The sequence below is a fragment of the Drosophila ficusphila genome, unplaced genomic scaffold, assembly GCF_018152265.1.
Source record: "Drosophila ficusphila isolate 14025-0441.05 unplaced genomic scaffold, ASM1815226v1 contig_286, whole genome shotgun sequence".
Classification (NCBI taxonomy): domain Eukaryota; kingdom Metazoa; phylum Arthropoda; class Insecta; order Diptera; family Drosophilidae; genus Drosophila; species Drosophila ficusphila.
The window spans coordinates 1,077,157-1,100,815 of NW_025064189.1; the positions used below are offsets into that span (position 1 = coordinate 1,077,157).

Here is a 23,659-nt window from a genome sequence, read left to right on the forward strand (position 1 = left end):
AAAGAGAAGACATTGAAAGGATATGCATAAGGATGCCAATGGCACTTGTAAATATGTAAATACAATAAAACTGTGCTTATAGTTCAACTAAATTCGTTATTGCATTTTTTTTAAATATATATCTAAATATATATCGAGAGAAGACACTATCCAAAGAGATTACAAAAGCTTTTTAAATAATAGAGTATATCTGCATCTGCGTGTTTTTTGCTGCTTTTTAGTAAAACTGCTCCATATCAGTCTTCTTAAATTTGTTGTGGCTCGTGAGAATAAGTTGGCTTATAAATGGAATATCTTTTAATATAGTTTTATATATCCTTTGTATAAAAATTCTAATAAAATTTTATAAAATGTGTAGTTCTTTAAGTGTAAAACATTCTAAAAATGGTTTCTTCTGGCATGCAATATTTTGGCGCTTCGTTTGAGTTATTGTGGCTGTGTGCGGGTGAAAAAAAAGTAAAAATAACATCAAAGCAGAATATTTAAATAGGAAAATATACATTAGTTTAATATTTTATACTCTCTTCTCATACAATTCATTGCTTATATGACTTACTAAAAAATAAAATTAATTAAAGTGTGGAGTTTGGTTCTCCATATTCATGCGGATTTGCCATCTCTGATGGATGCAGCAAGCATTTCCAATTTGGTTAAAACTTAAGTATAAAAAATAAAATTAATTAGTACATATATAGTTTTATATATATGTATGTATATATATGTACACAGGTTACAAATTTAAATCAATATTTAACAATTAAAAATTTGATAAATACAGCATTCGAATTTTCGAGTTCAACCTAAGCTCTAAGCAACCAAATTAAAATGCGTTTTTATAAACAAAATTTTGGCGATAAAAAATGTCTCTCAAAACTTAAGGCGAGATTCACAGAGGGGAGGATGTTGGGCTTATGGATTTCGGTGCGTAATTTTCCATATCGGATTGGGATTCTCGGATACGGTAAACAATATCCGTCTCGACTTAGAGTTAAGTTGTAAAATATTCGAAAACAAAGGATTTTTTATGGAAGGGAATGTGAGTTTTGTGTCTGTGTACGAGTGTATCGAAAACAATTTAATCGCCCAATCACATATTGCAGTATCTGTAATGTTCTCTATTCCGTTTTTTTTTTTTTTTCTGTATGATTTTTGATTTTCGATTCGTTGCCAATGCCCCGTCGTCGTCGTCGTTGCATCTCGATATCTCGGTATTTCCTGTCTAGCAGTCCATCTCCTCCAGGGTTCGTGAGAGGCGATTATTGTCGATCCTCCGGCGCTGAGATCGCCGCACAGCGTCCGCCCGCCGATAAGGCTCGCTCTTCAGACCGAGCAGGATGTCCTCCAGGGCTCCGTTGTACACCTCGTCCTGTTGCAGCAGCTTCTTCTCGCGCACCGAGTGCGCCTTGCTCTTCAGCTCGTTTATGACCGCATCCTGCAAGGATAACGCGCCGTTTGAGGGCAACTGTTTGCATTTGGGTTTTTTGAAAGCGGAGCGGGCCCAAACCGGAGTAGGATTAGAGAAAAAGAAACAGGTTAGCAATTAACATTAAAACCAACACCAAGCAACAGAACATTTATGATTAATTGGTTATTATTGTGGGTACACATGGCCATTATTCCGATCGGTATATACATATATACATATTTGGAATATAAAATTTTGTTTAAATGTTTAAGATACATATGTGATTTATTAAAATAAATTGATTAGTAATCTTTTCTTGTTTGCATAGATATTTATTTCAAAGCTTCTTTTTGTCTTCATTTATAATAATTTAAAAATTTCAACATTTTCTCTTCGAATCATTCAAATAAGTCAATATAAAGATTGTTTTTTTTTTTTCATATATATTTTAAAAGCTGTCAACAATATATTAATATTAATCTTCAAAACAATTGTCTGCGAGCATGTTCTGGCACGAGTCCAAAATGTGGAACGGCACGCATGTGAGATCACAGTCAAAGTGGATTGGAATTTGCAATGGAATTAGGGGATTAGGCAACACAATGGCGGAGGATTAGTCTGAACAAATACGGTGTTAGGAGACAAGTAGAGACAAGCCAGGCGACTTACACTAATGTGGGAACTTTACACAAAACAAATCCCGTCACATGCCGCCCACACAGAGCAACACAACTATGTAGGTGGTTGGTAGAGAATGGTGGTTCGATTTTTTTGTGGTGGTGGTGGTGGATTTAGCGGGGATTTGGGGCACGAGGGGCTGAGGCCAAGTCCCCCCATTGAGTTCCCATCCCCCAGTTGAGTATTAGACAAGAGTGTGATGCGATTTGTGTGAGTCAACCAAAAAACCAAGTTAACGTGCTAAGTTTGAGGAAGTGGCCGGTGGGTGGATGCTACGATTGGGCAAGCTGCTTCTGTTGCTGATTGGCAAAGTCGAGCAGGCAATGTATTTGCTGCTGCATAATCAAATCAAACGAGATCAGAACAAATCATAACAGGTTATCACAGGTTTGAAACGATAAGTGCAATAAGAGATTAGATAGGTAAATGAACCCGTTTCGAGGGACTTGGCCACCCAAAGATGTAAGGACTCGGATTGCGTGCGCTTCACGTTCGGTGTCCGCCACTCACCTGTTGCTTCTTCTGGTTAACCTTGTTGCGCATCAGCACCTGGTCGCTTTCCTTTTTTGAAGCCGCCAAAGCAGCCGCCTTCTCCAGTCGCAGTCGCTGCTCGTTCTCCTGATCGTGTTGCTAAAATTAGGAAATATATAACATGAATAAGGTAACTCATCAATTATTTTACAATATACTCACCTTAAACGCTCTTGTGAAGCGTACGATTAGCGCAAAGAAAGCAGCAGCATCGGCATTCCGCGAGGAATCGCCAAAGTACTCCACGCACTCCTTGAAGGCATCCTGCGCGTGTCGCAAATCGCTCTTGATCTTCTTCAGCTTGTCCTCGCTGTTGTTGAGGAAATCGCGCAAAATGTGCGTCTGAGCACCCTTCACCCGCAGCTCGGCCTCCTTGCGAACCAGCTCCATGCCCTTCTCCAGTTCCTGGACATCGGCCACCACGTTCTCCAGTGCAACCGACGCCGCCTTGTCTGTTCCATACAGCTCACTATCGAAATTCAGTAGCTCCGGGAACTTGGCACGAATGGTGGCCACAATATAGTGCAGGAGCGACGACCGCTTGTCCGTTGACTTCGTATCGATCAGCGTGTCCAGCGATTGCAGCTTGAAGCCATAGGCTGGTCCTCGTTTATTGCTGTTCAGATAGTTGCCAAAAGCAAGCACTATTTCCAAAACCGCCTTGAATTTCCGCGATTGTTTCAGGGAGGTCGAAGCTCCTGCTATCGATTGCACTTGCTAAAATGGGAAAATAAAATATGATTAATAGTTGAATAGAAAACTTTAGTAATTTATATTATTTATAATTGAAATGCAAACATTCGTAGTTCATATTTATTCATATTTATGAGCATGAGTCTCTGTTGAGTATTACTTTGTAATAATATGTAAAAATCAACGAAACGGCTGACTAAGCAATTTGTCATACAAATCTTACATTTGTCAGCCTATTTTATATCATGAATAAACAATTAGTGCTTGAAAAAATATTTGCTCAATAAGCTCTTATTTAAAAATGAGTAAGCAAATATTTTAAAAACATATTTTTTTAATATTTAATTTGTATGTCCATTTCCTTACCGGACTAATGAGATGTACGATATCGACAAAGTTGCCCATGTAGTTCATGATGGCCAGCTTGGACGAGATGCGTTCCACTCGCGAAAGCTGCAGCATAAACTTGTCCTCTTCGGTGAGCAGCTGCTGGTCCTTCCGCTCGATGATGTACTCCTTGTACGATTTGACCTCGGCATCCGTGGGCACCATCTTCTGCAGCAACTCGACGTTCTCCAGCGAGAGTTTCTTCAGGTCCAGACTGTGGATGGCAGCGATGACATCGTCAATGGGCATTCCCAGCTTGCGACGTGAGATTGCTGAAAGCATTGAAGAAAAGTCAGTTGATTCAGAGATGAAAAGGAAATTTCAGATTACTCACCAATGTTTCTTAACCTCGTGTGCTCCAGCAGTGAGACATTGTCGGGTCTCTTGAAGCGCTTGCTGGACTGCAGCGAGCCATCGACCTCGGTGCCATTGCTGCCATTCCGCAAGGCGCCGCCAATGCCAATCTTGAAGCACTCCTCGAACTCGTTGAAATCAATTTGCTTGAAGATCTTCTCGTCGTCCAGCTCGTTGAAGATTGTGCCACGCACCTTAATAAAAGAAAAGTTGATTAGTTAGTTCGATAAAATATATTCCCAAAAATTCACTTTATTCCTACCTGATTGGGCTTCAGTGCCACCCAGTTCAAGGTGGGCAGCTTGTATTTCGTGGGCACCTTGCGCTTGATGGTCATGGCTCCATCGGGAGCGGGCATGGAGCCGGCCACTGGAGGCGGCGGCGGCTGGAAGGAGCTTAGCATGGGCGGGGCATGTGGCGGCGATTGCGCCGTCGATGTGAGACTGCCGTTCGGACTGCCCAGTGGACTGAATCCGGGCATCATGGGCGGTGGTGGCGGAACGGGTGGTGCTGGCGGCGGAGGCGGTGGTGGAGCAGCCGACGCTGCAGCGGGTGAGGCGGGCATGGGAGGCGGTGGCGGTGGCAATGCAAGCGAAGCTCCCCCGAACTGGAACCAGCCAATAGGCTACCGTTCGACAGAGAACCATCTCCGCTGGAAGCGGATCGAGGCAGAGAGCGACTCAGTGTCTGCAGCTCCATGTTCTTCGTGTGCAGCAGCGTGTCGCGCTTCTTCAGCTCCTGCTCGTTGTGCTGCAGCATTCGTTGCATAACGGTGAGCTCCTCCTCCAGCTTCTGCCGAATCATTCCCAGCTGTTCTCGCTCCGTCTTCAACGTCAGATTCTCCGTCTCCAATTCCGCATACTTGTAGAGGAACTCCGAGTTGCGATCGATTTCCCGCTCCAGCTGATCCTCGAGCTCCTGGACCCGTTCCAAGGCCGAGGTCTTCGTCTCGGAATCCTCCATCAGGGCGGCCACATCGAAGACATTGTCCAGATAGGCGGAGATCTGTACCTTAAGCTCCTCCGACTCCGTCAGCCGAATCCTCTCCAGATACTTGTCCAATCCCAGAGCTGTGAACTCGTACTGCAAGTGCACCCTGTAGTTCATGTCCTCCACCGAGTGCACCACGATGTTCATAAACTGCATGCACGCCACCATGAAATCGATATTGAAGGCCTCGAAGTTCATGAAGTACTCCATGAGGGTCTGGAAGCGCCGCTTCTCCTGGCACACATCCTTGAAATTGTCGAAGGAACCCAAGATGATCTCGTGACCTCCTTTGACCAGACAGATGGCCGCCAGGAGCTCCAGCACCAGGGCCTTCGTCCTCAGCGACTTGTGAATGAGACTCAGGGCAATGCAGTTGATGGCCTCGCGATGCTGGATGACCATGTTGAAGCCATACTTGTTGTTCATGATGGCACGCAGGCACATAATGGACACATGGATGTCATCCGTGGCGGCACCCATGTTCAGTTTGGCGATGTGACGCGATCTCCGCTTCAAGCTGGGACTATCCAAAGCATCGGCAATGGTGGGACGCAGAAAGCCATAGGACATCGAGTGCTGACCGTGCTGCTGCCTCGAATCCATGAGCATGGATCCATTGGCCAAACCATGACCGGCACTGCCGCCATGCGACATCACACCACCGCCGCCACCGGGACTGATGGAACTGCTGTTGCCCAACACCATCTCACCGCCATCGCCGCCACTCGTGAGATTCAATCGCTCCTCGGAGGCGCACAGGACACCCTGGAGGCGCTGTTCGTGGCGCATCATCTGCAGCCGGAAGCTGAGATAGTCGACCAGGGCATCCAGACCCTGGTTGCTGTCGTCCAGGAACTCCTTCACCCACTCGATGTGGTTCGTGCGCAGCGAGATCTCCAGATCCCGGAGCACCTGGGTGGACGTGGACTCGCCGACCATTTTCCGTTTCTGACAAAGAAAGTAGAAGAGGTAAAGCTGTAAGTGTACAAAGAGAGAGAGAGAAAGAGAGATAGAGAGAGAGGAGGAAAGGAAGTTAGGAAGACAGGAAGCCGGAAACGGGCGACAGGATGCGGAGTCAACAGCAGAAGGACCAGGATGGGGATCGAATTTTGGATCAGTGCAGGTGCCAGGTGAGGATAGGTAAACAAATAAAGAGAAAGAGAGAGAGAAGATTGGGGGAAAGAGGAAGAGAGGACAGTGTGGGAATCGTGGTGTGTTGTCAGTGTTGTGAGTAGAGAAATGAAATTTACACATTAATATTGGAACAACAGATTTCGATTTCAAGTAGGGTTATTAACATTGCTTTTTTATTTTAGCTTTGGCCTTATAGTTGGTTAAAAAGTTATATGATTTTTTTACTTATTTATAAATTTAAAAGACAACCAGAAACCACACTACAGAAACTACTAAGGAAAGCTAAAGATGAAAGAGATTCAGGATTAAACGTACCCGATGACTTCGTGACGCCTTTGGATCTAAATATGTGCGCAGTTTACTCAAGTAATGTGAGGGCGGATCCTTTGCCTGCACCATTTCCTGTAAGAAACATGATATCCTTTAATATTTGGCTAGGATAGGATTTTCCTAGGATATAGATTTATATAATACAACATATAAAAAAACATATTCTAGGTAACTATTTGCAACTCTCAAGAATTTTCTTGTATTTAAATGACATTGAGCAGAAAAACTTGTTGAACGACTGAACTTTAAATTGATTTTATGATACACAACTGAGTGACAGGTGACAAAGGCCAAACAAATTAAATGTTAATTGATTACAACTCCAGAACTTCGTAAACTCAAGACACTCGTACCTAATATAGTCGTAAATCGTTTTTTATTTCTGTTAAATGCAATTCACACGTTGGGAAAACTTTTATTAACGGCTACACAACCCATAGAAATACACTATTCGCTTCCTAATTACTATTGCTACCTCCATCGCATTTATTGCTGCTGCAATCATCTTCAGCGGAGTTACCCAAGTCGCTGTTCAATGAACTGCCAGCGATCGGGCAACTTTTGGAGGAGGATGGGGGATTTCCAGCGATTCCACATGCATTAACACTAGACCGAGACTTAGCGGCTTTTACTTTTGTTTTTCTTTCCGAGCCTTAACTGCATATTTTTGTACATGTTTATGGTACTCCAAACCCCTCGGCAGTATCTTGGATACCCCGATACCCCATACCCCGATCACATAAGCATCGATGGCTTGCCTAACTTTAAACATTTCCAAGCATGAAGCGTGGTATACTTGTTTTGGCTTGCGTCTATTTGTTGTTGTTTTTGGTTTTTTGGGTTTTTGTTTAACTATGCCAACAACTAAGGCAGCCTAAAACCAAAAGCCACAAAAACAGCACCAACAACCAACAAACAACAACCAACGGCCAACGCATGACTACAACCTAAACTATGTGTGGGTTTTGGGTTTGGAATTGGGATTGGGTTCGAACTGCAGCAGCTAGAGAAAAACCAGTTTCGATTCTTTTTCCCAGTTGAAGAGAGCTGGAAAAATATCAGCGCTTTCGTACAACCAACAACCACAGGTATTCCTATTCGTATACGTATATACGGATATGCAAACCGCTGCAAGCGGCTCCAGCGATTAAAAACTGCAATTTATCGCCGTCATAATAATTTGCATTTTGTCACTGTGAGCACGAAGTGCAACTGAGGAGCCAGAGAGACAGGAAGACGACGAGGACCAAGTCCCTGGGATTGGCCTCACCTCAGTCCACACTCCACACTCCACTCTCCACTAACTCGAGTGGCTAGCTTCGCCTCCACCAACCCACCATCATCACCGGACCTGTCCGTCCTTTGTCTCCACGGTCCGTCTGTCAGTGGGCTGCGTTTTCATTCATTTTCATGACTAGACTAAGTTTAAAGTGGAACTGTGGAATACGCTGGATATTGTAGAGAACAAATGATGCATGAAAAAGTATTTCTAATAATAAATACAACTCCATAAGTATCACAAATAATGCAATAAATAAATTTATCAGAATTTTTTAGAATTTTTATCAGTGTTCTAGTTTTACAAACTGATTATGTAAGGCAACTTTGCATTCCCATTTGCAATGAAAACCTTTGCCCTTCTACCAAAAGCCCAAATTTGATTTATACCGCTATTCATTTAGCAACTAATGGATTTCGTTACCAATTTCGAACGCTTGACCCACAGTGCACGGGGGGCCTGAATTATGGAAAACAGGTCTGGGTTGCAGGCATGCAGGCGGCTGGCTACAAGGAACCGGCGACGAAGACGACGACTTGGACAACAACAATAGCCGTAGGAGAATAACAGCAGCAGCAACAACAACAACGACGAACCGTGTTGGGTGTTTATGATATTTTATCGTATGGCTGAAAATATTTGACGCGAGTACCAGGTTTTCGAAGAGTGTTGAGCATTCCTTCCTCTGTTCTTTTTTTTTAGTTTTTTTTTTTTTTTTTTTTTTTTTTTGAGAGCTACTCCACCAAAATGCCGATGGCGAATATATTATGCCTGGCGTCGCCGTTGTTTTCCGTTGTTATTTTCCTAGGTGCAGCTCTTGAAAATTCAGTGACCCAGTTGCAAGTGAGATGGATAGATAGCTGCTTGGATGGATGGATGGTTGGATAGATAGAATCCACCAAAACAAGAGGCACGCTCTAGCGAACACGTTAATAGTTTCGTCATATTCCAAAAACAGCGGTAGTTGAAAAACTCACGCAATCTAGATTTGTACATATAGCATATAAAATCGCATATATACAATTTACTGCCCTATTCTAAAGCAATTTACAGTCGTACTCATTGCCCAAAAAGTTTTGGTGTTTCGGATTCAGCGAGCGAATTTATATCATTAAACACTCTGATGTGCGAAGCCGGAAAAAAAACATCAAAAAGCGCGAACGACAAAACAGCACGCACTGCATAATGATTGACAAAGCTGATATACACGCTGCATATATATAATTATATATCTCGACAGACAGAGACATATATTTAAACACATGTCCTACAATTTATTTATGCCAATTCAGCATTTGTTGTTTACCGAAAATGGTTTAAAGGTCAAGAATTCGAAAATACTTAATTAAAGTTCTATTGTGTACTTGTCCCTGTATCTAAATTAGTTGAAGTATAAATAAAGTTAAGTTATGACAGTAAAATAAATATTGGAATAAGTTAACGCAATTAAAGGCCTTAAATTCCTATAGATGTCAGTAACTCAAACAATATGCGTCATCTGAAAGGTATTGTAAACGATTAAGGCAGTGGTCTGCTTTAGGAGCCGAAAAAAGAGCGTTTTTTCAACAATTTTTTTGAAAGGGAAGGAAATGATTGCGGTAAACGAAATTTTGAGACGATATAATATTATATTTAAACTTTAAAAAACAATTTTTATTATTGCAAATAATTGAAATTAGCGGAAGTTGTAACGATTTTTCTGGGGCGCCTAGAGTGTGCACTTGTTAATCGGTGCCGGTGATGGAGTTCGTGCGATGCATCTGAAACAGTGGAACCAAATTTTTTTTACTTTTTATAAGTTCCTTTTCTATATGAACTAAAAAAATTCCGAAGAAATGACGAAATTCCAAATTTTTTCTAAGTTTGAAAAAAAAATTCGCTTTTTTGGAAAAAAAGTTCACTTTAAGTTGCAAAACAAGTAATTTAAATAGTACTTTTATCCATTTTTTTTAGTTCAAATAGAAGATAATTCAATACTGAAGCTAGATCACTTTGGTTTTTTTCGATCGGACATATATTTTTTTTACTATGGCCGGCACCGTTTTCCAAGACTTGTGAAAATAAAAACTCGAGAAAACGGGCTGTAAAGTCTGCCCGAGCATACGAACCTGCTCGACGCTCGGCCACTAAAACTGATCTAGCTTCGAAAATATGTCGAATTGGCCTCTAAAATTTTGAACACATATTCTTGGATAGTTTTGGAATAGATTTAAGACAAAAAAAAAAAATCGATTTTTTGAAGTCTGTAAAGCAGACCACTGCCTTAAGCTTATAATCAACAATGTTTCGTAGAAATCAACAGAGAAATACCTGATAAATTTCTGTTTACAAATACATATAGTAAGCCTACATTGTTATCACTTGAATTTCGACGAAATCAACTGTTTGGGATCAAAATGCACTATTGGAAAAGATTGAGTTTCTTTGTATCTTTAGTATCAAGATTTCTCACAAGTTGACCTGCGTGATTTTTTTCGCAACCGAGTTGTAAGTCGCTAATTGAAAGAGAATTTCGTAAAGTTGCTCAACGTATAAACGCCTTTGGCATTCCAACTGGTCTACGCACACACAATTCCATTACGCAAAGCCATTTGGTAGAGCTTAATTAGAGCGGCGCCCGGTCCACTCGACCCTCCCATCAGTTTCGCAGCCCAAAGGTCAGCGTTCAAGGTGCCGACACCAACTTTATCCCCTCCCAATCTATGCCCATGTTTCTATTATAGCCCCCTTATGAACTGCGATCAAGAAAGGGTCCAAAGTACACAACTGGGAAAAAGAAACAGAGTTTAATCTGCAAAAACACCCAGGAAGTTCGGAAGTCGATAGCAAAATATTTTTAGCAAAACTTGTAAATGTGTGAGTGTTTTGAATAAATATTTAATAAAACCGTCTTGATAAAAAAAACTAAATATATTTGTTTCATTAAAAAAAAAAAAAAATTTGATTTCCACTACTTACTTGATCACATATCATGTCCCATTTCTTCTCGTCATCGTAGTTACGGAGTAGCTTTGCTTTATCCGGTGGCAAGTCCATCGAAGCCTGTCGCAAAAAGATAAAGAAAGACAAAAGCAATTCATGAGTGTTGATGCACCATTACGCAGATATACATATATAAGCAGATATATAAAATGGTAAAAAGCTGGCTAAAGCTGGAAATGGCACTCATCCAATTGGAAAGCCCATTAAAGCCCAAAACACACTCTAGTGTGGCCCATTAATGTCTTCAGTCTTGCATCTCTGGAGTTATTTCACCGGAGCAATGTTTGCCTGCCCATGCAAATATTGAATTACTTCAGCTGCTGATCGTTGATCAGAAGATTACTGAGAGAGAGTCGCCGCAAAAGGCAAACTTAAGTGGAAAATTCTTCACAGAAACAACAAAGTTTTGCCCTATTTACCACACTAATGTTAAAGTGAAAGTTGCCTATCACATTTGATAAATTAAAAGGATAATAGTAGCAACAATGTATCTGTACTTTTAATATGCGACTACACATCATCTGAAACATATGTATTTTTCAGATTTAAACTGCAGCTCACTGAACCTGAAAACAGAGTCAAACACTGCGAAGCAATTTACCTGCCCAACTGCAGACGATTGTGTAAAATGGTTAAATGTACCATTTAACGGGAGGGAATGCACCATAATGAAATCGGCAAATATGCTTACGTGACTTCAATTTAATTTTTCCACTTTTTCTCCTTTTTTTATGGGTGCAGCTGCAGTTGAAAGTTCTAATTAGACACACAAACACATTTATGGGATGAGAGCAGGAAAAGGGTGTGGCAAAGATGAAGGGGTCTTTGAAAAATGCAAAACGTATACCCAAACAATATTGGATGCACAATTGGTACATAATGAATAAAAGAAAGGTATTTGGTGCATTGAAATGCATAGAAACGTAAATGATTTCTATCTCTTTGCACAGATCATCATTAGAATAAATTAGAACACTTCGATCCCAAGATTCAAACTATGGAAACTTATTTGAAATTAATAGTAGGTAAAATAAGTATTTATTCAACAAATTGTATAAAAACATGCCACACAATATCAACACAAATTTGAATACATTTTAAGGATTTCATATACAAATTATAAGGATTATATATTACCATACCCAAACCATGTAGTAAGAGCAATAATTAATTAACCTTTCTGATAGCTGGCTATACAATGTTCCTAATATGTATTTTTTTCTATTCATAAGTTGATAACGAATTGCATTTTGTTCAAAGTTTTTTCTCATTCAATTACTGCAAATTTACATGACGCCTCGCAGTATATCCGAGTGCTGTTCATTAAGCTAAACAATTATTACAATTATCGTTACTTCTAGCTTTGTTAATTTCTTTATACGTGCCCATTGCTTAATAAATGTGCAATATATTTCCCATGCGCTGAGGGTTGCGAATAAATGCGGGAATGATTGCAAAATTTATTGATTAATTAATTGTAATGTTATGGGTGAGCCACTGGGCCCCATACTCCGTCCTCCCATTCGATTCCACTCCCAGTCCATTGTCCGTTACGGTCTGAACCCATCAGACTGAGTGATTTGCCTCGACGCGCTTTTCATAATAACAAAACAATAAATAAGTAAATAAAAGAGTGCATAAAAAGAGAGAATAATAAACAAGGTGACAAAGACGAGGGCTCTCTTCAATATTTATGCCAAAGCAGACAGGCTGTTAAGCGAAAAGTAACTATACATATGTACATATGTGTACATATGTAGATTGGACATGTTGTACATACGTTGTACATAATGAATTACTTGACCGTCATACCGGATACGCATTTTAAATTTGTTTTATTTTTGTGTTCCTCTATCTGAGTTTGTGTGTGTGTGCATAATGGGGAACTACGGGATTGTAGTTACTCCCCCTTTTCCAATTTAGTCTGTCTACGGCTATGACTAATCTTTGTTAAAGTAAAAATACAAAAAAAAATATATACAGCTGGGCTACTACCATGTAAGGAATAAGAACATTTAAAAAATTATAATCTGTGGCAGTTAGTGATTTAAAATACAATCCTATATAATTATTCATTCTCTATAAAAAAAAAAAAAAATAATGTACTAGAATTTAATGTCAATCTTCTATGTTTAACTTTTATTTATAAATAAGTTTCCATATTCAGAGCAAACCACATGGCGCTATTATAAAGTGTTTTTCATGCGAATCATGAACATCATCAACACATGTGCTTAGTGAGTCAATCAATCGCGTCATTTTAATTTCCACAATCACAACTTTCATAGGAATATAAAAATCATAAAGCCTAATCCTGCAGCGAACCGAGCTTAAAATAAAATTGTATATTTTTAAATGAATTAAATAAAAAAGGGTGTCCCTATGATTTATAATTTGAATCATCTAAAGAACATTGTAAATATGTAGGTATATGCAGAAATAAAATCCTAAAGAAAATTCCAATTTTTTTCAGAACTTGGCATCTGTTTATTATTTCAAAGATAAAAAACGCCGAACATTTCTTTTTAAATGCACGTGCAGAAGACAATGACTAATTTTTGCTGGAAAAAGGAGTCACGCTGATAATTTTCTTTAGTTCCCAACATGACTCGTTATACCTTCGATTCATCTCTTTTTGTTTTTGGTCAACAAATAAAGAAACGCCGAATCTGTTTCTATCAGTTTTGTTATCGCACATACGATTCCCATGGAGTTTAAAGCTAATTACCGTTTATCCACTCTTTCAGCATAAAAAACAGATGGTCTTATGTTTTTATCATTAGTCGGTTTTTTTGCTAGTTTTTTTTTTTTTTTTGCAAGCCGCAAAGGAAGTGAAAAGCAAAGATAAACTTATGTTTGCCCTACAAGGCAGATAATGGGGTTCACATAATGTGGAACCCTCATTTTTTTTGCGGATTCAAAGCTGCCGTTAGATAAAGCCAATCTAAATGGACAATGCGTTGAACAAAGCCATCAATTTATTGCCATTAAATGAGTATTTCATGCAACGAGGTCTGCTGAGAGAGTTACAATAAAATGAAGTAAAGCGGCATAACCATAATTTCACTAAAAAAAAATAAAAATTTATATTTTACTAAAAATTTTGGTTTTTTTTAAAAAGCTAGTAATACATTTTAAATATACAATATACATATATAATATATTCTCTGCAAAACTTGACTATAATAAAATTTGAAATATTTCAAGTAACTTAAAAATATCAACCTTAAAACAAATTGTCAAAATGCAAACAAAAGGCTTTAGATTTTTAAACAATTTAACCAGCCCTCGACTGAGGAATCAGTGCTTAACAATATTAACAACAATAACTGTTGTGGTTCACTGCCTTGCGGTTTGTCAGCCATTGAAAATGTCATTAAGAGAGGCGGCTGGCCCTGAATCACCCTACCTTAACTACGCCCCTGCAGGCAATTGTTTATAGATATAGATTCTAGGCCCAAGACTCTTGGGCAACGAAGATTAAGCGAGTGAAAGTTGGTTTGTCTGAGAAAGCTGGAAAGCGATCGGGGATGAGGATTTTATGCGGTTTAGTCTTTGTGGTTTCTCTATATTTATGCCTATGTATGTGAATAATGACACCCACAACTAAGCCGCAGATAAGTCTCTTGAAAGTTAATGCTTTCAATAATGCAATCAAATTAACATTTTTATGCATTTATTTTCAAAGCTATCACTTAGGCATTGCAATAAATACACTTTTACTTTCAATTGGATAAGCTTTCTGGATTTTATTGGCATGATGCCAATTTTTAAGCCATTGAAGTTAATAAGTGAGCAAATTAAACTTAACTATCTTCTTTGTGGTGGACATCTGAAATTTGTGTTTAAAGCTTCGCAAACGTAATGTGTTTAAAATTTAAAGAATAGCAAAGCACAAATAACGAAAACGGATTTGAAATAGAAGTTTGTTTTAGTCGTTATCATTATTAAAAAGTTGCACAATATTGTTTGCATTTCAATTTAGTAATTTTTGAATAATTTCATTAATAATACTACCAAACAATCGATTCAGATGAGCGATTCGTCTCAGACTAATGTTGATTAGTTTAGCGTTCTCCAGAGCATCCCCTATGCAAACGTACAAGATTTCCCCTCTCTGGTGTTTAAAGTTCAATCAACCCACTCGGCAGAATCGTAATTTAACCGGAAACATATGCACCAACTGCGTCTGATTAGATCCAGCCGAACGCAAATTATTAGCGGCAAAATTGTCGGTTTGTTGTTATTTTTAAACCATGAATCAGACAAACAATTGCTTTCAATCTAAAGGCGACTGCACGGACATTGGCGCATTGGATCTGGCAGTCTCCGGTCCGGTCCGATCCGTCAAGTCAAGTCAAGTCAAGTCCACTTCAATGGCAATGGGCCAGCGAGCAGCACTTTTGACTAAATTAAGGTAAACACGAATTAGACAAGCTGGAGACACAAGGCAAGGGCGAGGCCACCAGGGTCTGGCACAGCACCTCCATAATGCTACCGAAATGGCAAACAAATACCAGATCAAGGGGCAAAATGGAAAAAAAATAACAACCAAAGGTAAACACACAAAAACACTCTTTGAGTGCGAAAAAAAAGGCATTGAATTTTGAACAAACAATAGACCAAGAATAACAAGTAGGAGAGGGGGAAATTGTTATCTAAGGTCTGTAAATATCTTAAATACCCTTGAATTATCGAATATTGAAGTCGATCTTAGAAACGGATTAGATAAGAAGGAACGTAGACCAGATGTTTAAACAGATATTCCTTTTCGAGAGAATTATACAAATTTTGTTGTTTCTATTTATTTATTTTATTTTATTTACATAACCAGAACATTAAATTTCTCCCCAAAAAAATGCTTTTTGCATATTTAATTTTTTTCTTCGATATAAAAAGAAATGACGTTATAATACTTTACACCTTTGAAATCCTCATTAGAATTACGTGTCGCCAAAAATGGAATGGATGTAATAAAACGAGATTCCTTATCGAGATGCGCACGAAAGCATTTATAAACTTGAGATCGCACAAAGAGATATAGTATAGTAGTAAGTTTTCAAAATTCATTAAGGAACTAAAATATTTAATATATGTATATACCCTATCTGCCTAATAATTTCATATTTACAACCTTGAAATCAAAGCAAAATATTTTTAGAGTGAGCGTAGTGCCAAAAATAAGCAGATAAGTCGGAAACCCGTTGGAGGAGCATTTCTCATATTACTGACTGACTGCCGATAACTGAGAACTCAAGCTGCGCCATATAAATAAAGATTTCTGCTCTCGTCTTCCCCTTTTGTTCAGTTCGTCCCAGAGATAAGCCGCGATCTGAAAAAGCCATCCAGCAGCCCCAACACCCGGGAAAAGAGCGGGAGAGGGAAAGGGAGAGGGAGATCGAGCGGACCGCCGGTAGAAGTGACTCAGCACTCGAGTGCGAAAGAGATGGCCACAATCGATCAATTCGCTTTAATTGCCATTAGCATGCCGAATTGGAGTGGCTTACAAAGGGGCGAAGGGTGGAAAAGGAGGCGAATCGAATGGCGACTGTGGGTCACAATCGTCTGTTACGGATTTATGACGGTCAGAGCTGAGAGCTTTTTTGCTCTATTCTTAGTTTTATTTCATTTTTTGGCAATATGTTTACTCGTAAAATCTTAATTACGTACTCTTGTTCGGAGGAAAAACCGCTTAATGGGATGACAAACGTATTCTGAGGACAGGCACACGCCTTTGGCACAGTGGTTCTAAAGCACTGTCGATCAGAATTTAAAAAACTAAACTAAATTTCGTTAAAAAAAATTGCATCGAAGTTCCAAATATTTTCGGTTTTGAAAGACATAATTTTTCTAACGTGAAGTGCAGAACATAAAACTTAAAAATATTGATAGAGGAAAGCTCTACATTAAAATTGCAATGTGTGCTTCTTTTATTTTGTGTATTTACAAGAGGGCTCTATGAATACTTCGATTGAACTTCTTTGGGTTTCGTGTGCTAGTGTTCTTTGGATTTCAGGCACCTAATCCACTGTGCTTCGCTTGGGGAGTTGTGCAAGCCGGAGCAGAGAACAAAATCGAGCAGAACTGGGGAGAGGCGCAGATACAAACTCAGAGATACACACGCACACCATTGAACACTCGCGTTTGCACATGTGTGAGTGGCTGACAAAAATTCAACGAACAAGTCGCCGCACACCCGATGAGGTCATCAATCACATGCAACAAATGCGAGGGCGGAACGAGAAAGGGGCAGGGGCAGGAAGCCAATCCTTAAGCCTCTATATATTTACCAGCTACTACATTCGCTCAATAAACTGAATTTCTTAGATTGCTTTTTGGGTATAAACAAACATTTCTTCAAGCGAATAAATTCACGGACTCAAAGGAAAGATTTTAATTTGTTGATGCGAGGGAATTATCTTAGATTCCGAGAATTAGCTTTGAGTTTAAAACTTATATAGGATGTATATTTATTTATATATTTATTTGTGGGTCAACGTTTATTGTGGAACATTTCACCAACTTGTAAAGCATTGACATATATACTTAAAAATAGATAGATATTAAAAGTAATACGGGAATTACCAAAAATTATTTAAAAGTATGCATTTATTTGACTTTTCGAAATAATTTAAAAAACTAGATTAACTCACCAGAACTTTGGCGAATCGTCGGTCCAATTCGTCTGTGGTGGGCATGGGTTGCTGGCCGCGGCTCCGCAGGCTGGGCTGCCGAACGTGCTGGTATTGGGAGCTGCAGCCGATGTCGTAGCGCAGATCCTGCTTCTGCAGCGTGCCACTGGAGATGGAGCCATTGTGCGGGTGGCCATTGCGCATCGAGTGGTGATGGGAATGGGGATGCTGCAGCTGCTCGTCGGCGTCCACATCGGCGCTAGTGATGGTTCGCGATTTGACAGCGCCCATTATGGTGGCAAAGCGACCCGAGCCGGAGCCGCCAACACCACCACCTCCTCCTCCTCCGCCGCCTCCCCCTGGATCCTGTAATCCTCGGGACCCGGATCCTCCTCCACCGTCCTCGATGCTCGCAGCTTGGAGCGCTGTGCTAAGGGACAGCGAGAGGGTACCCCATACAGTCCGGCAAAGGGCACGAGTGCGTTCCGGGCAACTTGAAAGTTGCTCTTTGATTCCGTTAAAGATATCCAAAGCGGCTGCTGCCTGTTCCCTGCTCACGAACGTTCACAACGTTGGCCAATCGAAAATTACTTTTTGTCGGTTCTTTTTTTACGATTTGAAAAGACTAAAACTGCTGTGTTCAAATTTTGATAATTTAATTTACTTCTTTCTGACAATGTAAGCAAAAACACAATTTGTTGTTGCTGTTGTTGGTGGTGCAACGGCGGCACTCACACTAGCACACCCACACGCAAACACAGTCACACGGATGCAGGCGCACAAACACAGACAAAGACCAGATTTTAATGAAAGGCTCCTGCGGCAGGCGACGCCTTTCGTGCTTTGTTCAAAGGCCTTCGCGACTAGAGCGTAAAATTAGCTTGTATATCGCCGTGATGACTTTTTATATTCGAACTAGGAGCGAGGAGTGTGAGAACCGAGAGCCACTGCACTTAAATGCACTTTGTTTTAACCGACCGACCGCACCACAACCGCGCTTCACAAAATATTCCGGACAGTGTGCCCGTGGGTCAGCGGGTAGTGATGAGACAAAACTCGATACTATCGAACAATAACATCGATTATTTATTTGCAAAATTGATAAATATAAATGATATATTTTTCAAAGTATTTTTTTAATTATTGCACACGGTAACACTAAAAACCTTTGTTTATCCCGACTCAATTCCTCTTGTAATTATTTATTGTAGTATGCAAATGAATAGCCATTGACAATTTTAAAATGAGCACACCGCGTAAGAACTTCAACAACCTGCCGCCCTTCACGCAAGGTGGCCAGTATCCATCGCAGTCAGCAGACTACAGAACCCAGCAATTTGGTGGGCAGCAGGCGGCGCAAAAACCCAACTTCGGCTTTTACGAGGACAAGCAGGGACAGAAGCCTCAAGCCAACATACCGCACTTTTATCAAAATCAATCATCTCAGGAACCGCAACGGCACCGGCCGTACGGACAGGGCAGGAATTTTGGCCGCGGCAACTTTAATCGCAGGAACCAATCAAACTGGGACCGTAATCAGAGGAACCAACAAAACAGAGAGCATAGCCAAAATAACAGCTCCATTGGGCAATACTTTCATTCATCCATGTTGGAAGATCCCTGGCGGGATTTGATGAAACGTCACGAGGCCATCCATGGATCCTGCACAACCCAAACACCACCTAAAGAGGTGGAGGCTTCTTAGCAACTCACATGTGGTTAAAGCAAGCTTATAAATCACAAATTTATTTAGAATCATCTAAAATTAGAATTGCAAATAAGAAAGTTAAAATAAAACTACTATGTCTATGTCTTCTTCAATGTTAAATCAATCTTGCCCTCCATTAAAATACCGGTTGATTGAGTTGTAACGTTTTTAAATATTAGGCAACAGTTTCCCATAAATGAAACTCGTGTATACAATATTAAACTATAGGCTTCCGTGTTCTTCCCCTGAGTGTGGTGGGACTCCCGGATTTAATAGCTAGTAGTGCTGCTGCTGGAGCCGCTTCTTCTCCAGGTACTTCTCCCAGTCGGCCGCAATGCGATTATAGATACTCATGGCAGCACGAGCATCCTCCACTGAATTGTGCTCGCCCGTCTGGATTTCCTTGCCCAGGACGGCCATGGTTAGGCGTTTTAGGCTGGGCGTGTGGCCATTCGAGACTATTTTGCGAAGCGGTTTGTAGCGTGATGTGTCGCGGATGTTCTCGAACGGATGGTGGATGCTTAGCACTGCAAGATCGTTGCCCAGGGCGTGACCGACAAGAATGCGCCCGTGGAGTAGCTTTACTACTTCGTTTTGCACGGTGGCAAAATCCTCTCCATTAGCTATATCATGCGGGCGAATACCCGACACGCTTGTGCGGTAGTCGGTGACTTCCAAACGTGGCTTTACGTGCTTGTCCAGCAGCACTTGACCCATTTTATTCACGATGGAAACTCGAGCCAACATGTCGTCCTGTCCATTGGGTCCCACTCCAACCATTTCGCAGTCCATGGCCAAAAAGCGATTACTTTGGGCTTTCTTTCGGTTGCGCGTGCGTGCCGATTTTGTAAGTGGTAATGTTTCCATCTTGGCCTCGTTGTTTTCGCTCCCAAGAGCCGATCCTGGTGGAGCTCCTCCAGCTGCGGCCATCCAGTTAGAACCGGCTGCCCGCCGACTTGTGTTCGGCTGTTGCACCTGCAGTCGTTCCATCGATGCTTGCAGTTTACGCTGATGCGGGGAAACCACATTTTTCGTATTTCCATTGGTGTTGTTGTCGTTACTGGAGTCGCTGGTGTTGCTGACCAATTTATTTGAACGGCTGCGGTTCATGTCAAACTGCTTCTGACGTTGGGCAGCGGACATATTGCCCGGTCATGGATAGGTTACAGTTAATTATTATGCTTTTGTCAATATTAGTACACAAAATGTGTTACTTTGTTCGAATATCACCTGCCAGAGTGACCGTTTGACGCAACTGGGCTATTACTGTAAGGTATTTTTAGTATTTAAAATAAACTACTGAGTGTTAACTAGAAACTGGATACGTTCAGCAGAGCAAACGATCAGTCATGAAACCCTAATAAAAAATTTTATAAGATTCTGATGTCTACACTTGTATAACTAATCTGTTAACATTTTCAGCTTGTATTCGAAGAATTACGTAAAGTAATTTCGTTATTCTTTTCCTTTTTCTGATGTATGTATATATAAATATTCTTACACTTAAGAATTATTTTGAATTATAACGAAGCGAAGCTATCAGCTGCTTTCAATCGGCTTTGGTATTTTTTGAAGCTAGTATATGTGCATGTTTGAAGATCGCGAAAATATCAAAAGGAGTGGACATTAAATCTCGGTTTAAAAAAATATTTATCACTTTTTATCTGCATTTAAAAACTGGGCATTTTGTTTTCAGTTTTAAAAAGGAAAAACGATGGTTGTATGTTCCAGTTGGAAAAGTGGCTTCTGCTCATTAGGCCAGTTTTGCACCAATGAACACATCAATTTTCAGTGAGTGTTTCCGCAAATATAATTGTTCATACATACATATGTGTAAATCTTAACTCCTTAAAATAATTACCTAGGGAATGTTTGTCTCCCATGAAAGAAGGATTGAACTGCGGGATGTGGATCTTTTCTGCTTTCGGACCATTCCCAAGAAAGGGCAATATTCCCAATTTTATAGAGGATAGATCATTTGAGGAAGACCGGATGCTGTTCTATGAGTCAAGGCAGTCGCTAGGACAGATCTCTTTTATTACGCAGCGAAAATCGGATGTTCAAGTGGCCACTAACAAGACTTTGCAATTGCTATGTTTGACGCCCCAAACAAAGGATACTCTGATCCAAATCTACGAAAAACCGATTGCACCGGAGCCCAAGGCTCCCTTCCCTGCAAGCGATGCCACGCCTAAATTTGACGGTGTATTTACATTTGGATTAAATAAAAATCCAAATACACCTATTAGCCAAGGCACTAGCAGATTTGGTGAAAACCGGCCAATTTCAAAAGCGTGCCGCAAAATTGATTCCCAAAATGTTTGTTTAAATCGAGAAAACATGTTTAATTGCACTACTTCACAGAATACAATTTTTGGAAAAGCCACTGGCAAGGCTCAAGTAGACAACTCCATTTATAAATTGAACACAGCAGTTAATACAATGAACAGTAACGTTTTTGGTAAAGGAGCCAATATGCCAGGACCAATATGTTTTTCTTCTGGAGCCACTGCCAATGTTAAAAATAACAACATCCTTGGATTTAACACAGCGAATGCTAGTTCACAGAACACCAAAGCTGGCAACTCCTTTAATGCAAATACAATCTTTGGAGGAACACCGTATTTTTCTCAAGGAGAAAATGTAAAATCCACCGGAGAATCGAAAACTCAGAAAACAACAAATATTTTTGGACAACACCAGAATCCTTTTGGTTCCCAGAATCCCATTTTTGGCATAGGATTAAAAACCCCGGAAGCAGTAAATATTTTTGGACAACCCCAAACGAGTATCCCGGCAGGCCTGGCCCAAAAACCAAATATTTTTGAAGGCCTTAAGCTCCAGCAGGGCCCACAGTCCTCTGAAAAGGAAAGTATCCAGCAGAAAACCGTTACTAGCTCGACGAAAACGATGAGGTGCAACAAGTGCAACTCCTTACTGCATGTATCCGAAGAAAATACCGAAACGAAGGGAGAGGCCAAGGCGGTGCAGGACATGCAGCTACCTGCTCCGCAGAAAATAATGGAGTATCTGGACAGGCACGTGGTGGGTCAGGACTTGGCCAAAAAGGTGCTTGCGGTGGCAGTGTACAACCACTACAAACGCATCCAACACAACCTTCCGCAGCTTGACCAGCTGCACATCTCTGAAATTGGTTCAACTGAGGAAGAACTGTCGGTTGCTGGACTCAAAAAAGAAATTGCCAATTGGAAACTTCCTGATCTACAATCCGAAGACGTCAAGCTGGAAAAGAGCAACATCATCATGCTGGGCCCAACAGGATCGGGAAAAACGCTACTGGCCAAGTCCATAGCCAACTGCCTTAACGTTCCGTTCGCCATTTGTGACTGCACCACTTTGACGCAAGCGGGCTACGTTGGTGAGGACATCGAGAGCGTCATCTTGAAGCTGCTGCAGAATGCGGATTACGACGTGAAGCGAGCTCAAATGGGAATAGTTTACCTAGACGAGGTAGACAAGATATGCGCCGTTTCTGGGAACAAAACGCGTCGTGACGTCGGAGGTGAGGGTGTCCAACAGGGTATGCTTAAGATGCTAGAGGGTAGCGTAGTTAGTGTTAAAGGTCGAAAAGGATTGTTTGGAAGTAAGGTCAATATCGACACTACGAACATCCTGTTTGTGGCCTCAGGAGCCTACTCTGGCCTGGACAAGATCATCGCGCGACGTGTCAACGAAAACGGTTCAAAACAGAACTCGGCCAGTGAATCCAGCTCCCAGGAAATGGACCAAAAAAAGCGGGATGAGTGCCTCAAGGAAGTCCAGGCATGTGACCTTACCGAATTCGGAATGATACCAGAATTCATTGGCCGGTTCCCGGTCATAGTGTCCCTCCACAGCCTTGATGCCAGCATGTTGGTTCGCATTCTTACCGAACCACGCAATGCTCTAGTGCCGCAGTACAAGGCTCTTTTAAGTTTGGACAATGTGGACCTGACATTTAGCGATGAGGCCATAGAATCAGTGGCCCAATTGGCGGTAGAAAAGAATACGGGAGCACGAGGGCTACGCTCCATAATGGAGAAACTGCTGCTGGATCCCATGTATTTGGTGCCCGGCTCAGATATTCGCGGAGTTCACATAACCGCCGATAATGTTAGGGGCAAATCCAAACCCGTGTACACACGTGACGGGAGTGATCCGACACCCGTGACCACTGACACGGTCTCGGATGCACTATCTGCTGATGATAAGAGCACCAAGGATCAAGAAAATTAAATCAAATTTAAAAATGTTTTTTTACCATTTCCTTTTTGTGAAAAAGGCCTCGAACCTTATTCCAACTAAACATACGTAATTCCAGTGCCTTTTTTGTTCTATTATATTGTTTATAAAAATAAACATAAAAGATATGAATTTATCCAAACTATAAGTACTTACATAAAATATCCATATTACATATATTGGATTGTATTAATCGAAATAACGTTATTAAATTATGTTATGTTATTAATTATGTTTCGAATAATAAAGTTCACTTAATATTTGTATGAGATATTTCGATTCTATTTATTTTTCTCTACTAAAGCAAAAACACT

General features: G+C 40.6%; 4 protein-coding genes across 4 annotated transcripts; 2 read left to right on the forward strand and 2 right to left on the reverse strand.

The window, feature by feature from the left end:
• Positions 1-479: 479 nt before the first annotated feature.
• LOC108086932 (formin-like protein) lies at positions 480-17,957 on the reverse strand. The gene is given in 10 exon segments (XM_017184041.2): positions 480-1,462; positions 2,594-2,713; positions 2,777-3,331; positions 3,674-3,966; positions 4,029-4,242; positions 4,311-4,648; positions 4,651-5,986; positions 6,488-6,574; positions 10,740-10,823; positions 17,417-17,957. Coding segments are annotated over 10 exon segments (3,540 nt in total). The 5' UTR covers positions 17,687-17,957; the 3' UTR covers positions 480-1,219.
• A 569-nt stretch (positions 17,958-18,526) lies between these two features.
• On the forward strand, positions 18,527-19,223 carry LOC108086934. The gene has a single exon (XM_017184043.2). It carries the CDS (start codon positions 18,639-18,641, stop codon positions 19,098-19,100), a length of 462 nt encoding a protein of 153 aa, XP_017039532.1. The 5' UTR covers positions 18,527-18,638; the 3' UTR covers positions 19,101-19,223.
• Positions 19,224-19,255: 32 nt separating this feature from the next.
• Positions 19,256-20,358, reverse strand: LOC108086933 (RNA exonuclease 4). The gene has a single exon (XM_017184042.2). It carries the CDS (start codon positions 20,244-20,246, stop codon positions 19,380-19,382), a length of 867 nt encoding a protein of 288 aa, XP_017039531.1. The 5' UTR covers positions 20,247-20,358; the 3' UTR covers positions 19,256-19,379.
• Positions 20,359-20,695: 337 nt separating this feature from the next.
• Positions 20,696-23,618, forward strand: LOC108086916 (ATP-dependent Clp protease ATP-binding subunit clpX-like, mitochondrial). Its single transcript, XM_017183992.1, has 3 exons — positions 20,696-20,739; positions 20,800-20,894; positions 20,969-23,618. Exons 2-3 carry the CDS (start codon positions 20,818-20,820, stop codon positions 23,337-23,339), a joined length of 2,448 nt encoding a protein of 815 aa, XP_017039481.1. The 5' UTR covers positions 20,696-20,739; positions 20,800-20,817; the 3' UTR covers positions 23,340-23,618.
• Positions 23,619-23,659: the final 41 nt, after the last annotated feature.

Excerpts from the sequence above, each read along its gene's own strand:
- LOC108086934 (XM_017184043.2), top strand. The coding sequence starts at position 18,639 with ATGAGCACACCGCGTAAGAACTTCAACAACCTGCCGCCCTTCACGCAA.
- LOC108086933 (XM_017184042.2), bottom strand. The coding sequence starts at position 20,246 with ATGTCCGCTGCCCAACGTCAGAAGCAGTTTGACATGAACCGCAGCCGT.
- LOC108086916 (XM_017183992.1), top strand. The coding sequence starts at position 20,818 with ATGGTTGTATGTTCCAGTTGGAAAAGTGGCTTCTGCTCATTAGGCCAG. Across the intron at positions 20,895-20,968 it reads AATGAACACATCAATTTTCA|GGAATGTTTGTCTCCCATGA; the intron begins GTGAGTGTTTCC and ends ATAATTACCTAG.